Raw genomic sequence first — 18,241 nt, 5'->3', positions numbered from 1 at the left:
TTTATAGATGGCAGCAAGAAATATCTGAGCTCCAAATTTTGAAGAGTGCAGCTAGTATAGAGGTATTGTTTTTAGAGTACATTCAAATCCATTATGCATTGAAGCTATAAATAAAATAGCTCAGCAATTAAAAAATTGTGTAGAAAAAAAAGAAGGTAATGTGGGGAGTAAATTATTGTAGCTTGGTGGAAACTGTTCTTCTCAATGTTATCTTCGCCTTCAAGCTCTGTACAGGATTCCTGTTCGTTCCTGGACTCATACTGACTGAGACTAGGTCTTGGCCTTATTATCTGGTAGTTCATAATATCTACTACTTGATGACTTGGTAAGAAATTACATTTTAAAAAGCTTGATATTAATTTAAAACCTACAAGATTTTGCTCATTATTTCTGAGACAGCCTATTCAACTCCTAGTCAGCAGCTACAGCAAAGTATGCTGACCCCATTGATGAGGTAATCAATTATGCTGGAACAAAACAAACTCATAACTAGCAAGAAAGGAAGCGTATGATCTTACACAGAGCCAGAGAAAACAGAGAGAAAGACCATTTGGCAATTGACATAGGACAAAACATTTCATTTCCAGGTTCCAAGAAGATATATTTTAAATTTATATTAAATATGATGTACAAAATCAATGTTCTTCTATGCTGGACAGCTTTACTTGTAGTGAATGAAGACAAATCAGGGCACACATCCAAAGCTGTGGCTTTACAAGCATGTGGCACTCAGGAATGGAGGTTTACATGCCAGCAACTGCAATTATCCCAGCTAGCAATGATTTAGCATTCTGTGATGTCTAGAGCCCAAAAAACACAGGCTATGCTTTTATATCACAACTATCTGAAATCCAGGTTTAAATTCTTCCTTTAAAGAAACTGCAGCACAGCTTGCTGCTGTGTGCACTTTGGAGAAAAAAAATGATTAATTCCGCCCATCAGTGAAGTTTTTGCTCATGAGTATCACAAGCCTTTGCTGTGTGCAGCAGAAAAAAAAGAAATAATTTTTATGCTTAGTTTCTGATCCTTATTCAAAACCATGCAACAGTGCTAATTACTAAACACTGGGAAGACTGAATAAAATATTATAAAATGCTGACTTAAAAACCAACAAAACAGAACACCTTAAACCTAAGTACATTTACATTATTTTAGTGCATGATTTTTAGTGGATGAGCTCAGAAAAGATTTTCATGTTAAAATAAACAGAGGAAAGTAACTGGAAAAGAAACAAATCAAAATGGAAATACACCATGTAATACAAGCTGCCATGATGAACCGAGCATCTGAAAAAAAGAGCAGAATGATCAATCCCTCACCACAAGAAAAAGAGACATGTAAAGATTGGCTTGAGAAAAAAAAGATTTCCTCTTGGAATCACCACAGCAGGAGCCAGAGGAAGCTTTGCACCCAGAGACCTAATGTCATCTGTTAAGCTAACAAAACTAGTTTGGAAGAAGAAAAGAATTAAGACTTCATCTTTTCATCCCCTTCCACTTCACTGCTCATCTCCCTAGTGCTTATCTTGATCCCAGTTTTCTTTTTCTGGGGTTTTTTTCCTCCCTCTCCCTCTCCCTCTCCCTCTTCCTTTCTTGCTTTTTTTTTTTTTTATGCTGACAGAGGGAGCAGCATGGGTGCCTGATGCCAGCTGCCTCCTAACTGGAACCCTGCCTTTGTCATTTCCAATGTCACATTGAGCAATCACAGACTATTCCAGAGAGGACCCAGAAGGGGTCAGTGACAGAGGTAGTGCTGGGAATTCCACCTGACCCTTGGGGCCCCGTGGAGGCTGCAGAGTCCCGCGGCTGCTGAGGGGCAGCCTGAGCGCACGATGCTGCGTCCCATCGCGCTCAGGGGATCAAACACCGCACAAGGGGGTCAGTGTCTGGTGCCACTGCGCAGTTTGCAAAGAAACCACGGAAACAGCCTACCTAAGTCAGACACTTTCTGCCCAGTTTGCCACAAGGAATTTCGCTAGGACATGCTCTAGGATGCCCTGCCACAAAACAATGACAGTGTGGCTGTAGGGTTGCCAAAGCACAAGAGCTGCTCTCTGTACCAAATCACGGACTAAACTAACCACGAGAATACAATGTGCATTACACAGACATGTTAACCTTACATTTACACATGGAAAAATCCTAATGAAATGTATTATTCCTCTGAGGTTTTATGCCATATTCTTCTTTCAGTTACAATAGACCAGACCTGCCCTGCACAACTCAGGCTATAATTTGAACAGTAATTTTTACATTAACACCACATAAGCAACAATCAGCAATGGTTTATGCAATTGGGAGAGTAAATACAACTACAAGCTATCTATAAACTGTAGGGATATAGTGAGAGAGATCTCATCACTTGTCTCAGTTCTGCACCCTGTCTCCCCTGGAGTTCAAAACATTCTGGGGACAGGACTCCATCCATCCATAGGGAAGGTATTACAAGGCTCATAGAACTGAATGAAGTACAGCTAAATTACAGACTTAGGTATAGCTCTTCATTAGGCTGAAAATAACTACATTTTATAGTGTTCATTTTATCTTTTAAAAGTGCCTTGAATAATTACTCACACAATTAAAAGGAATAAAACCAGATACTCTTGCCCAAGTTGGCTTGGTGTATCATTGAGCAATTTCCTAGAAACAGGAAAAATCTGAATTTGAAGCTTGAAATATGAACTCTACAAATCTGTATTTCTGTGTATGTATTGTAAGCCCACACCAGGGAATACTTTCAAAAATAAAAATAAACATCTAAACTTTGAATGCACTTTAGGGGTCAAAAAGCAATGGAAACAAATGCATTATTTAATCGTAAAAACCGCACTCAATTCAGTGCAAGGCTAAGGAGGAAGCTCAGGCTCTCAGAGGCATGTGAAGTGAGGACTGCTTTGAGGGACTGCTGCAAACAGGGCTGGAGCTGAGCTTTCCCTCAGCTCTGCCTCTGCCTGGAAGAGGTGGCAAGGTTGAAAGGCTGGAGAAGACAGGCAGCTTTTAATAAGAATTAGCTGCCATTTTCTCAGGCACAGTGAAACAGAGAAGAAAAATATTGGGAACTTCTTGCTTACAATAAAATAAAGGCATTACTCAAAACTGAGAAGAAAGACTGTTAAAAAGAGGGGCTACTCACACAAGGCTTGGAGTGAATGATAAAATTCTTAGCTTTTTTAATAGCCTATTGTTATCAGCTACATCCCTACTACGGTGTCTTTGTTTTTCCTTCACCCTCATTAAGGGTTAGGTCAATTTCTTACCTGAGTGACACAGGCTCTGCTCTCATTACCTTGACTCAAAGCCAACAGTACTTTTTAAAAAATACTCACAATAATCATCAGCTATGGAATGCTTACCCTGAGGTAGTTGAGGGTGAAGTTTGTCAGACCCATTCGAGTGATGTTTTTGGACAGCTGCTCCAGCACCTGAGGGTCTTGTGCCTAAACAACAAAGGAAAAAAGAATTTTCACTTTGCTTTTCATTGGTTTGTTTTTGGTTTTTTTCTGTGTGTTTAGTGGAGTGTAGGAAGGGTTCCCTGAAAAGCAGTGCCACTGCTATGGAAAAATTACACATTGATGCTAAATTTATGTAATAAGCTGGAGTTCCATATGCATAGGAAAATGTAAAGCAGTATTGGAGCAGACTAAAGACTGTTCTCTAGTATGTTCCTTTGATCCCTGCCCATCCATTCAAAAGATAGACCTAAGAGGTCTGGTCATAAAAGTGAGCATGGCCCCAATATGCTCACTTGCTCAGGAAGCAAAGAGCTTCCTGAGGGATTGCAGTACACTTTGAGCCTTCTATTTGTTGGCTGGGGTCCCAGGACATTAGACAGAAAAAGGCAGGAATAAGAAACTTATCATTTTCTTTTTGTGGAAAGAGACTGCCGCAGAAAGACCTCATCAAGTATATGACATTAAGCACAGTCTGGAGAACCCTTCTGATCTAAGTTATTTTGCCAGAATTAAACAGCGAAAAATGCAAGTATAGTGCTTCCCTGACCCTAGCCAGGATCTTTACCTGTGAGACCAGCCTCCTCTTTAAAATGAGATTAATCTCGTTACAAAATTAATATCTGCTGGTTGCTGTCTAACCTGCTTCGACTCTGAATTGTAGAAGTCCCCTAAATACATAATGTTGATCATGGCCATCCTCATTGTCCCTTAATGGGATACTGTTGAAGAGTCCAGTTGATTAGTCCCCTAAAACAGCAGATAATGCTGGGACAGAAATGGTGGGGCAGGTTTTCACAGGTGTTTTCTTCAAGCTTGTAATAGCACTTTGAAAAAAGGTCCAGGTTGCTTAAGCGATTTAAAATTCCTCACTATGAATATATCTTTATCTATAGATATCTAAGTAACTTGATGTTAAAATATAGGAATATCTTTGGGTCTGTGTTCTTACCCTTTATAAAACCATAGTCCTGCACCTGATTTTGTATATTGGGGCATTACTAGTAGGAATGGTTCTATGGTGAAGAAATGAAAGTGTTAATAAAAGCATGTTCTTTGTTTCTCCACAATTTACCTTCTTATATTTTGACTTTAACTTGTAGAATATTTAATATTTTAATGTTTCATTGAGTGTGTTTTCATCCAATAACAAAAGAAAGTCATGAAATGTGGAACAAAAAGAAGGTCTGGATTAAAATTCTAATGGCTTCTAAGTAAATATATGGCAATTTCTTATCTTACGTCTATGCAAGGGTAACATCAGTTTCTTCATTTAAAGCTTAAATATCATTCGTACCTACAACGATGAAAATTCACAGACTTAGGTGTAGTTCATATCAATAAGAAGAGATTTTGGACCCAAATCATACAGACCACCAAGTGGGATTAAAAAGAAAATTACGTGCTAAAACAGAATGAAAACATAGCAACAGTGGCAATAACAGAGCACTGAGAAACAAGGGAGTGATGAAAGAACTTGTAAATAGACGTAATTGCAGGCAAACCAAAATATTTATAGTTAATTGCCTTGGGTGTGAAATTTGCTGGAGCTCTTCATAAACCTAATCTCATCTCTTTGCATTAGGTCAAATGAATAAAGGATTACTTACATGCATGGCTAGAATGCTGCGTGGGACTAATTCTCTGTATTGTCTAATAGTAAAGTGCCATGTTTTTATTCTCATAAGATCATCAAAAGTAAACTCCAAGATAAGACGTCCTTCTGTGCATACCTAGAACACATAAAATGCATGAAATAAATTCCCAGGAATTTTGTTTTCAATGGTATTGTATCATCGATTAAACAACATTCAAAAATATCAGAGCAGTATTCTGTTGTACATCTCTGCTAGATTAATTGTTTTTTGTCCTCTTGGGGAGAAAGAATGAATGTGGGAAAATTACTTCATAGGCCTTACCTCAGAGACAGTAACTTATAATGCTATAGATTTTATAGCATTTTACAAACATAGAATATTGTGCACTTAATCTTGTTTATTGCATCAATTCTCTTTGCCTCATAGTTTGCTACTGCTAATTAATGACTGAACCTCACAGTGGTGGTGGCTGTGGTGCAACTGAGTGCACTCGATGGCAAGTTGCTGAACCAGTCATTCCCAACCTGTTTTAGACTGCCCTTTCCTTTCTACAGCTTGGCATATAAACCTTTCTTTCATGTCCAGTTGGAATAGGCAATGCCCTGAATGCCTGGGGCCAAAACTGGGTTTTTCACTAATTTTCTCCTTGTCTTTTCCAAGTGTCCTTGTCTTTTCCAAACACTTTGTCCTGTTTGGTTTGTTTTTTGTGGTTTTGTTTTTTGGTTGGTTTTTTTTTTTCATTTCTTATCTAGTTTTATTAATCCCCCCTTCCAAGGAAATCCAGATCGGTGCCCATCATGGAGCTCTATTTTCCTCACAGGTTTGAGACTGAGGGGAGCAGAGGAGAGCCAGGACAATGAAGCTACTTCCACCAAAAGTGGCTCACACAGTTTTGTGAGGAATCTTCTGTCTAAGAAAGGACAGAAGACATGGGAGGAATAAATGCAGCAAGTGGGTACTAGCTATAAATGAAAAATAAAATAAATTACTGGGGACTTTTAAACAACTCTTCACAATTTTATGTGGAAAAAGTACATGGTTGTGGTCTTCTTTAAGGTGAAAAATACAAGCCCAGCATGATATCTTGACTGGGGGCACTGTGGAGTACTGAAAATGATGTCTGATTTGAAAACTGACCATCACTGTTGATTTTTTTTTTTAAATTGGATATTTAGACTTACAACCCCTGTTCACAGTAAGCTTGCAAGTGCAGGGTACAGAGATATTGTGAAAACAGGGTGTAATGGCTTTCAAAAGAAAGGGTTTCTACAACTTTAATTTTAATACAGCTAGTATTTGATTGAAAAATAACCACCCCAGATTCAGCTGAGTCTATTGAGCCTTTTTACAAGCTCCAACTCAGACTTGGCGAGCTCTCACTTGGTCAATGTGTGGCTTTTCTGGTTAACAGTTCACTTTAATGCCCTTACAGTTTTTCTTCCTTATTGTTTCTGCAAAAATACATAGGTAATTTTAACAGGCATACTATATAGACAATTTCCTGTAGACCTGTGAAGGAGAATCTTGCAACAGGTTCTCATCTGCCCTTTTCAACACACCTTAGTGATGCCTTCAGATGTTTAATGTGCCTTATGTTTCACCCTTATTTTGATTTTCACATCACCTGCACTATGATGAGAAATTACACAAGGGTACACATGCATACACATAAGGATTCACAGAAGAAAAATATTTTCTATTAATGTTACTGTGTCGAGACCGAAGATCCTGGTTACTGACCAGTTAATGTGAAAACATTTCAGGTTTAAAATAATTTTTTATAATAAGACCTGTGGCTTCTCAAATGTTTCTTCTCTTAAGCTCACATCGCCAAAGCTCTTAGCAGATTTTAGGCACTGGCATTAACAAATTTTAATAGAAAAACTTAAACGCATTCCTCATATTACAGTGGTAAAAATTTATACATCTTATAAAGGAATTTAATTTCCTTATGTAAAGTAGAATTTTACAAATTGCTTTTAATCAATAAAATTGGCACAGTTCTTATTTTAAAAGGGCTATTTTTTTTCCTGAAAGCTGCTTTTTACACAGAATCCAAAAAATCAAAAGGGTCTCCAATTAAGAAAACATTTTCTGTTGTGCTGAATTCATGTTACCGTACTGTGAGCTCTGACATTTTGTTTCTGTGGTAACCAAAATCAGCTGATTAGTTGGCATGGCAACAGAAAAGATGTAATCCCAGCAGACACACTCTAATCAATGCCCCCAGCACAGATGGTCTCCGGAGGATCAACAAGAAAGAGGCTGGCAGGCATTCAGTGTATCACGTGGTTGCTCTAGACTAGGCCAGGAAAAAACTAAAAAAGAACATTTCTCAAACTAACCAATAGATTTTTAACCCCTTCACTGCACTTATTAATTGTAGGAATTTCAGCTGCTTATGCCTATGAAAACCAACTTTGGTCCTGTGCCTTATTGCTCACAATCTCATTCTCCCAACACTGGGCATCTTTATAAGTGCTCCCCCTTTATTAACTACCATTTCTCAAACATGAGTTGTTTCTTGAAAAGAAATCTAAAGCTTATACAAATCTGGGCAATGTCTGGTATTATTAGTAAGGATTAAAATCGCTGAGTTTCAAGGGCTTCACCAATACAATCCAGCTGATGGCTGCACTGTTGGGAGCAGGAAGAGAGCAGTGAGCACATGAGGTGCCCACTGCTTTAGTGGTCAAGGCAATGCCCACCTCTGCCATTCTACTGGGAAACAAACATTGATAAGTGTAGAAAAACAATTTGCCTACACATAAAGTGGGAGTGCCAGAGTTGGAGTAAACATGGTGAAAACAGACTTAGGAGGACTCCTAAAACTTTCATCTACCTGAAGAAAAAAGTGGAGCATCTCCCAAGTAAACAAACAGAGTGGTCTTGCCTTCAGTCTTCTACAACATTTTATGTATGCCATTGAACTGTTATAAATTCTTTATACTACTTATTTATATCTTGATAAAAAAAATTTAAAGTGTGTGACACTTTACAAGGACCTCTCAGCCTCTAAAGACAAGCTGGACTATTCATGTTCTTACTGCTAGGCATCTTCTGGCCATACTTGTTCGAAAAGAATTGGAAATGCCATTTTATGTATTCATCCAATACTGCTGTATGCAGTGATTTGCTCTAACTAGCAAAATGTTGAAATGAATAAAATACATTTGATTCTTGATTCTGTGGATTCTTGATTCAATACATAATGAAAAGTGTCACAGTCTGTTATATCAGAAGTTAGTGAATTTTCAGCTTAGAATTTTCTTGTGAAACAGAAACAGTTTGTAGTTTTGCATTAAACCCCCCCCCCCATGGTAGTTTCACTGGGTCAAATTCAGTTATGATCCAAGGAGCTACACAGCCCATTGCAGTGGGGCTTATTATGGGAGGTCTGCTTTGTTCCATCACCGATGCTGTGAGAGTAGGAGTTTACCTTTGAGTACAAGATCTGTGCCTTTGGTATCTCTGCTAGGAGTTAAACAAGCACAGCTGAGACAACATTCAGCTCTAACTTATTTCTGAGAGAGTAATATATTCTCTTCTCCCCTATTCCACCAATTACTGTATTTCAGATTTGCTCTTACTAACGAGCCATATTTTAAACATACGTGCATTAAACCCTCCTAATTTTTCTCCTAGAATCCAAATCACATCTCCACCTGAACTTTTCCACCAGGGCACAGAGGTTTATATCGGAATCTGCCAGAGAAACGTCAAGGCTGAGGCAAGCTGTGCACTGCTGGGGCTGCAGCAGACAGAGAGACCCACTGCACACAACAGGACTGTGCTGCGGGGGGCAACTGTGGTCCCCTCACAGGAGGTGGGCACCCAGCCCAGTCCATACTGTCCGTTCATCTTTGACTTGCTGGATGCTAACCTCCTTTCCAAAATAACAATGCTGTCATGTGCTGCCATGATAAGTAAAATAATCTAATTGCATTGAGAAAAGTGTACTGTATTTACTGGTTAAAAAAACCCAAACCAACCCTCTTTTATTTGCTATTGCAATAAAGCTAACACAAAGGGAAATGACACAGAAATCGCTTTAGGGAGCTCAGCAGTGAAGCAGCTACTGTGTAACTTTGGCACATCTCCTGCCCATGGCCAGGACTCACAGCTTCTCATGAGCAGACAGGTGGAAAAGAGGTGCTAATAGGAATATCTGGTCTCTTCTCTGTCTATCTGTGTGTAAGCCACAGGGGCTGGAGTGGGCTCACACTTCCTGGCTCACCAGGGCACCACACACCGGCAGCTTCCTCTCCTCTGAGCCCCACCCCAATGGGAGGTGGCAGAGAGGGCCCTGCAAAGGGATGGGACTCACATACGTGCTAGAACGGCACAAGCCATGTACACTGTAGTCATGATGCTGTCAATAGCCAATGACTTAAAATTAAAACCTCCACAGTCATGCAGGCCAGGACTAGCTACCATGGATTAGCTACCTTCTCCTGCTGCCCCTTCTCCTTTTGTTCTTTGCTTCATGAAAAAGTTACAGATGAACAGGTACAAGATGGAAGATCATTATTTCCTGTTAATATATTAAAATGTATTCACTTCCATATTGAAAACAGTTTACTGATTTTATTTTTTTTGCTATAAGAAAATTTTTGTTTTAATTTTTATTTTTCACCCTTTTGGTACTGCTGTTTTATATACATATGTGGCACCAGTTTTAATTACAGGACTACATGTGCCCTATGCATGAAGATTATTCACTATCAATTACAAATATTGAATATTCACTAACTGTTTGATCCAGAGTGTGTTTCAATCAATTGACTCCTTCCATTAAGTTCGTTATCCTTTGGACTGGCATCCTACTGTATTAAATCAGTATTTTCCTCGAGATTTATAGTTCTTGTACTAGCTAAGTATCAAATGTACCAAATGGTAGGTACCAGCAATGTGAAATCTCATAGTTGCCTTAAAATCAAACCCAGAGTAAAGGAGATGGGCAGGCTGAATTTAATTCACATAAAACTGATAATTCTGGCAACCTGGCATTACGTGCTTCTCTTGCAAACTTTCTGGAAGAATTGTAGGAGATACCCACAGAATTTTCCAGTCACATAATGAATATAGAAAACAGTAATTAAATGGCTCCAAGGGTTTTCAGAATTAGAAATAATCAGTCTACCAGAAAAATTCAACAGCCAATATTTTTCACCCTTATACACACTAAAAAAGAAAAAGAAAACCAAAAACCAAAAAGCCAACAATATGTTTTATTGAGTCTTCCCTGTTACCTTGGTAAACATGGGTTTTCCATGCTGAGTGACCATGGTGCATTGATCACAGTCCACTGTGATAGATGAGTTGTGGTATGACTCTTTTGAGTGCTTGAGAATGTAATACAGGTCTGTTACACCTCCTTCAAAGACAGTGCTAAAATAACGAGGGATGAGGGTCCTTCCAATTGCTGTGAGGAAAATACAAAGCAGAATTCAGCAAATGCTCTAGGTTATAAAATTTCAAACCATTTGCTAACAGCACATGAATAATTTTAAGTGCAATGAAATCAAACTTTCATTTAACGAATATAATACATTTTCTCTCCCTTTTGTAGAGACAAAGTTGTGCCAGCTCCCACTGAAATCAATGAAAATGGCTGACTCCATTCAGAGGGAGTGGGCTCATCATATTTAATCTTTTTACATTGATGGCAAGTTAGAGTCACTCTTGAAACCATCTGCAAGGTTTTTTGTTCCAAAGTAATTATTACATGAAAACCCACATGATGTCAATTACTACTGAAAGCTGAATATTACCCGTAAGTGTATAAATCCAAGTGGTGAATATTGACAGAAATATACTTCTACACACCAAAAAGCAAAGCACTTTTTTATAAGGAGGTTGTGTACACATATGTTTGTGTGCAGGGACACATATATTTATATGTACCCACCCATACATGCGCACACACACACACACACACATGCACGCTTGATTCAACAGGAGGGCTACTACTGAGAAATCAGAGTACTGGGGATTGAAGGAGGACCTGAGAATGGAAAACTAGAATGCTATACAATATATGACTACCCACAGGTCTATCCGGGATCTCTCTTTAGACCAGAATTTATGTCATAGGCTAGAAAGTCTGAGCAGACACCTGCACTCCCTTACATGCACCACTTAAACCCCAAACTGTGGACTGAAGGTAACCAATTCAGCAACACTTAGGCAAAATTCTCACTGAAGTCACATCTCTCACTTCAGTAGTAGAGTCAGGTAATTTTTACAAGGTCTAATTCCAAAAATGTAGTAGTGAGAGTGAGCTTCTGAATGTGCTTCAGAAGCACGAACTAGTAGCAGCACTGACATCAAAGGCAATTACCTCACATGCAGCTCATGCTTTCCATCTCCTTCTTTACAGATAAATTTGAATGTAACCACAAATTGGTATAAGAGAACACTTCAGTTTATAATAGATGGATACTTCCATACCAAATGACTCATTGCTTTGCAAGCATTAATCAATCCACAGTAATTTTGAGTGGTGGATACATAAAAATTGCCTCCATTTTACAAGGAAAAACCAAGCAATCTAAATGTTCTCTTGGTAGAATGAGATAGGAAAGTCACCATCCACAGGCAAGATTAGAGTTTATTAGTTCTTAATTCTAATTTGTCTATTAGGACTGTGTGGTGACTCATTCCTCCCTCATTTGCTGTATAATTTTGAGAGTGTTTTCTAAAAAAACTATTTTCATAGAAATTTTGCCAGAATATGAACAAAGGCTCCTGAACCTAAAAACGCATTTGCAAATGGGTGTTGCAAATTAAAAAATAAGGCATTTTCAGAATAGTTCTGTGAATACTGTTTTTGTTCTGTGCATTGCAATGTGGAATATTGTACAGGCAGTCATAATGCATATTGTATAATGAAAATATGCAAATATAGAAAATTAGGACTTGTTAAAGCTTTTGCTGTAATATCAGATATCAATGTAGTTTAATGTACAAAAATATACCACACTCTCTGGAAGTGGTTGACAATCAAGTGAATACATTGAAAGACTGTTATACGACTCTAGATCCTAAAAAACCCCACCCACTAACCATGCATATAATAATTTTCTACAGTCTTTTAATTTAATTTAGAAAAACTGAAGTCCAGTGTATTAGCACAGGATTTAACTCATGGTTTAACTCAAATTTCTTCATGTTGGTGTGGTATATAGCAAAAAGTGAAATTTACCCATCAAGTTAATTTCTTGCTCCCCTAAGGCTAATTAGTGCAAATTAAATTTCCTGCTAATCATCTTAAGCAGCAAATGGGCAATATGAAAATCCAGCATTCCTACTGATTGTGATAAACCTCTATTCATGTGACTTATGCACTGCATAAATATCTTGAAACTATTTAACTGCAGTTTATAGACTGTTCCCAAAGTAGCATGGTCACGTGGCGTTGCTTTTTGCCCTGTATTTACAGCTACAACACATTAAAGAAGGCTAGAAGTACATTAAATAATTTATTCTCATTACTAGTAAGCATTTTAATAAAAATTAATTCCTAGGAAGCGTTATCTATGTTTGCCACAGGGATATGCTACTGTGAAGAACAAAGTGGGAGACCAAAAGGATGAAGAGGAATAGAGGTGCACACAAGGATATGGTCTGTGGAACCTGATTTTCCATGACAGATGCACGTGCAGACCCTGTCAGTCTGTAAAACTGAAAATAACTGATGCAAATATCCAGCATAAATGTTTATAGCTACATATTCAGCTCCAGAAGAAGCAGTAATGGAAACTTGTGTTAATGAGCAGATCTGCCCTCAGCTCACTATGTTGCTTTGCCACAAAAGACTGAAACATGTTCAAGGTTTTGGTTCTCTTCCTGAAGCACTCAATGGCTTAAAAAGATAATTTAATTTCTAGGATAAACATGCAACTCTACAGCAGTAACAAGGTTTTTTGTGCAGGAGATGGCATTTCCAAGAACAACAAAGGGCTGTGGAATAGCTCTTACGAGGCCTAGAGATCATCCCAAACTTCAAGCATTTTTTTAGTGCAAAGGACTTTTCCTTGAATTTTTCTCTTCCAAGACATTATTGTGTAGATGAGTATGCAAGCACATATGTGTGTGTACTCCCTGCTTTGCTGCATGCATACATACAATCCTTTCCTGGGCAAAAGAATGGGAACATGGCAAAGGTGCTTTTCTTTCCCTTACTGCAGGTAGATGGACACGCTCATGTGTGGATGTACACACTCCACTCTGTCTCTGTCTCTACATGTCAACAAGATTTCAGCAACACCATGTAGCTTCCGTTTGAGATAGCAGAAGGATACTTTCTAGGAGCACCCTGAAAAATGTAAAGGCAGGATTGGATATAGGATTGTGGCCACTTCAGGATGTGGTCCAGCCATTCTTGTGCCAGTGAAGTGAAATCACCCCTTGTAGAGCACAGAGCAAGCTGCATGCCAGGTTGGCCTTGTATTTGCAATTCCCCAGTGGCAGTCACAGCAATAATGGAAAGTATAGTCTAAACAGCACATCCAATCCCACCAGTGGGACTGAATGAAGTTTTATGTGCTACTGCAATTGGAATTCCTTTATATTTTAGAGTGTATTCTGTGGGTTTTAGTTCACAGAATACATGTTCGAGAATGTGTGTCTGTGCTCCTCCCTACCATACCACACCTCCCTAAACAAGCATCACATAGACCCAGCACACAGCTGAGTATGGAGAAGTTCTTGTAATTTCCTTTCCTAATGTCAGGACTTTATTCTTTCTCCAACCTTTTTGTTCACCCACCCCTCTGGTCCTATTGTCTGTTTCCTCAGCTTATGGTTGGTTGCTTATCTTCCAAGCTCACTGTTCAACTTCCAGTATCTCCCTGTCTTCTCTCCCTCCTCAAATGCTGCCCCTTTTTCTTTCGCTGCAGGAAACTCATTAACCTATCCTAATTCTACATGATTTCTTCATTCTTCTTACTTAGGAAGGCCCAGTTATTTAGTCTGTCTCTTTGTTCTCCTCCACACTGCCCAAAATGCCAACTTCACATACACTTTTTCAGTGTCCTTCCTGCCCAGCCAGGCTTCCACAGCTTCTTGTCCCAGGCTCCCTGCCTTAGCAGCCTAAGCTTTCCTTCTAGATCTTGATTTTGTGTGTTCCCCCCTGCCACCCCTCAAATTCCCTCTCTGCACACCCACTTCGTCTCCTCATAACAGCAGATTCTTTCTCCAAATTAATCTCATATTTCCTTCCTTCCTTCAGCTTCTCATCAGCCAGAGATCAGCCAAGAGGACCTCTTTACTCTTGAAAAAGGAAAGAGGTTTGGCCTTGCCCAGCCAAACATATCCCCATTCCCTATATTTTTCTCATTGACTTCTAACCCTCCCTTACTCCATCTTCTCCTTTCATCTGGCAGTTCCTATTTCTCTCTCCTCTGTCATATCAATGTCATCTGGTCCTGATTTTTAGCCTCCTTTTTTTTTCCCCCTCCTCTTTCCTTTTCTTTCCTCTACATTCAGGTTAAGTGCCTTCCTTCATAAGACCACCCAGATCCCAGGTGCATCTGCCAGCAGTGTAGAAGGGAAGGTTTCCTGCTCTTGCATGCACCACTGGCTGAGCCTTCCCTGTGGGTTTTGTAATGAAAATGACCATGGTTCCACATAGCCCTGAGCTACAAAATATCTAGTTACTCTATGTAGTTGGCATGTGGATACCCCACTGGGCTCCTACTATGTACCTGGGAAGGCAGATCTTGGAAATTTCAGCTGTCAAACCCTAGTAAAGCCTGCACTGAATACCTGAGAATGGGTACCTTTCTTTTCCGCAAAATATTTAGAAATCTGCTAAATTCAGTCAGATTTGCACGAAGAGGACAAGAGGGATACCCCTACCACAAAGGTGAGCAACCCTACTCCAAAGCATACAGATTTTTAAACATTTAAGAAACAAACTTGCAACACTTCTAACATGGAAAAAATACCTTCATCTATACAAATAACAACAGGCTTTTACTGTCCCATTACCCAGAAAAGACCATTTAATAGTGTGAAATGTGACACCCCACATTGCAAGATACTGTATATACTAGAAGGAAAAATCACCTGCACCTCAGCATTCAGGCATTCATTCCAGATCACTGGAATGCTGCTTTAAATTATCATTTTTTCCTGGGCAGCATTCCTCCCTAGCTGAGGGGGGATTTCTTACGAGAAGTGGGCACTGCCACTTAATCTTTGCTGAATTTTGCTAGCAGTTGCCCAGATAGCAAAGCAAAGTAACAAAGACCAGCTGGATTTAGCAACAGGAAATAGTTATTTATATGAAAATGTCTGTAAGAAAGGCATATCTGAAATGAGTATTTTGCACAAAAAAGAATGCTGTCATGCACTGGCATGACATAACTTTAGCTTATTTTGTAGCATGACAGCTTGGCTGCATGTGATTCCATGTAACTTTTCCATGGATCAGAGACCAAAAAACAATTTCAGAATTAAGTAAGATAGATTTGTGACACCCCCAAATATGAGTGGTCCAGAAATCAATTAATTCAATCTATGAACATAGGCAAAAAGCTTTATAGGTCAGTAACAGTTACGTTATATATAATTCCTCAAGTATCACAGCTGGGGAATTCTAAGGAATAGAATGAAACCATATGACATATTAAATGGCCCAAGGCCTGCTTCTCAAGGAGGGAAGCACTGAGGACACACTCCTGCTTTTTGGCCTGGGCATGCACCAATGATGATTAGGGTGTCCCTCTCTCACCCTGATCTTTTAGTTTATTTTCCCTTTCAAATATGTTTGCCTGAGCATAAAACACTTCATTCTGTCAGGAATATGTATAATTCTAGAATTGTTTTTCCATCCCAAACTGAGCCAAAAAGTCCAATGATCTCCAGATGGGATTGTCCATAACTTGTGAAGTTTAGGGTTTTTCCAAGCCTCAGATGAGCTGTGGGTAGAAAGCCAGCTAAAAAAATAATTTACAATATAATTTTGGTATCACCACACGGTGTGGTGGCGATGGTACTGTTGGATGGTTGGGGTTTTTTTCCCTGAGGAAGGCTTGAGTTAAACAGAAAGTAAACATGTTTTTGTAGTCCGCAGGAAACTGGTATTATTTGTGGGCTAGGAATAGTTGAAGAACATTTCCTCCCTTTGTGTGCCAAAGATAGGCTGTCAAAATCTCAAAGCCCCCTCTACAGAATGAAGGGTCACGGCCTCTTTGCAGAAGCAGGGCTTGATAGCAAACCCCTCCTTGCTCACTGAACTGCTCATGTGTTACCTTTACAGTAGAAGCTCTCAGAATCAGACATTTGGATTTAGCATATACACCATGTAAAATAACTGCCAAGTTGGTGTAGAAGAGAAACAACGGAAGTGTTAACCAGTGAAATAAAAATATTGGTTTTATTGCTCTCAGGCTGGTTTTTTTTTTTGCAGCTTGAATCCTGTCAAGTCCTCTGTCTTTAATTAAAGCTAGGTTATAAAATAAGTAATAAAACAGAAATGAATAAACCCCAAAAAATATAAAAGATAAAAAGCCTTTAACAGTTACACAGAATCAGCAACAGAATGAAAAAAACCACTCTCTGCCTATAGCTCAAAGGAATTCTGGAAGCTCTGGTGCAGCCTGCAGCTGATTATCTCATCAACATGATATAGATGGGCTCGAGAAACACTGCTGGTTGGAGCTGTGGATTTTTTTGGCTCCCAATACAAAATGTTGAGTTGTCCCATAAACCTCTAGGCAGACTATGAGAGTCTCTTGCTTGAAAGATTATCACAGTTGGATCTCAGTAATTAAATGGAGATGTAACTAACTCTCCTCAGCCAGATGCAGGGACTAGGGAAGCCAGGAGACAGCAGCCCATTGATTGCAAATGAACCTTCCTGGGCACTGCAAAAGAGAGCATGAGCTTTCTGTTAATTGTTAATTGACATCTCTGGGCATGGCTAACTAACAGCTGCATGGGCCAGAGCTTGGCATGTTCATTTACATATGTTCCTGTAACTGAAGTGAACAAATCAGTACACACAGAGCAAAACTTTGTGGAGTTGCACAACACATTGCTGCTATTCTGACTACATTTCTATTTGCCCAAAATTGTCCCAGTGAAAGAGCACATCAGCCTGTTCTTCCAGACATGGTCCATCTGGCTGCCATGTGGAGGGAGGAATCCCTCTCTGAAGCTGGACAACAGCAAAGCTCCAGTTTTCAGTACTGTGACCTGCTCTCTGGAAGAGCTTCAAGGCAGGATGCTCATGGGACTGCTCCTCCACCTCTGTAAGACCTTATCTGCTGAGTGGATTCAAACCCAAACAACACAAATCTGTCAATTCCTAGGAAAAGCTGCTATCAGATTTGATAGTGTGGCATGGAAGGCAGTGAAAAGACGGTCTAATAAGTCCAAATTCTGTCTGACAGAGACATGTGGGCCATGTTGATTAAACCACCCACATGTATCCAAGGCAGAAGCTGGCACACACAGACCTGTCCTTTTTAAATCCCTATCTAGTGTGTAAGATTGGGCTTCTATCATGTAGGTTACTTTTAGAATAAAAATTAGAATATGTGATTAATTTCTGCTTATAGAAATTTTTAGTTATTTATACAAACTAGATATTAAGTAAGAGTAGAGGTATGATATAAAATCTATACAAATAGCAATAATGATAATACTGTATTAGAGAACACTAGTGTACTTTTAATAGTATTATAACAGTAATATATTACATTGTATTCGCACATTCAGAAAACATACATATAATCTACCCATATTATAACTTTTAAACACCATGAATTTTGGAAGAGAGGGGAAGTAGTACTTCCATATGGCAAAATCACACCTTTTAAGGAGTAAAATTAGCATATTCTTAATTAACATATTCTTCCCATGTACTTAAAATTATGGTTTTATTTTTAATGATCTACTTTGCACCTTTTGGATATTGTGGAAATCTAATGTTTCTAACCAGTTTGCCTTTGTTCTCAATTTTTGACAAAATTACAAAGTAGAATGTGTAACATGGATTCAGTACTGTTATTCAGTGACTTGAATCCTTCCCACAACCAGAACCCAATGGTTTTGTTTAGCTCCATGACACTTTCACACTATATGCAGTATCTTATTTACTTTATATCAACAACATTGCCTACAGTTAAAGGCTATAACCCAAATATTAAAGCTTATAAAGTTGCAAATGTATAGGTTTTTT

The 18,241-nt window shown here is 38.9% G+C and overlaps 1 protein-coding gene across 11 annotated transcripts in view; it reads right to left on the bottom strand.

Moving 5' to 3' along the window:
• Positions 1-18,241, bottom strand: part of LDB2 (LIM domain binding 2) — a 369,029-nt gene that overhangs the window by 42,507 nt on the left and 308,281 nt on the right. For all 11 annotated transcript variants that reach the window (XM_019287349.2, XM_010401863.3, XM_010401865.3 and 8 more), the window contains 3 exons: positions 10,299-10,471; positions 5,059-5,181; positions 3,353-3,436 (listed from right to left, as the gene is read on the bottom strand). In XM_019287349.2, coding sequence (XP_019142894.2) covers positions 3,353-3,436; positions 5,059-5,181; positions 10,299-10,471 — 380 coding nt within the window. The remainder of the gene's footprint in view (positions 1-3,352; positions 3,437-5,058; positions 5,182-10,298; positions 10,472-18,241) is intronic.

The sequence above is a fragment of the Corvus cornix genome, chromosome 4, assembly GCF_000738735.6.
Source record: "Corvus cornix cornix isolate S_Up_H32 chromosome 4, ASM73873v5, whole genome shotgun sequence".
NCBI lineage: Eukaryota > Metazoa > Chordata > Aves > Passeriformes > Corvidae > Corvus > Corvus cornix.
The sequence above is the reverse complement of the archived record's forward strand: the minus strand, read 5'-3'. Positions and strand labels throughout refer to the sequence as shown.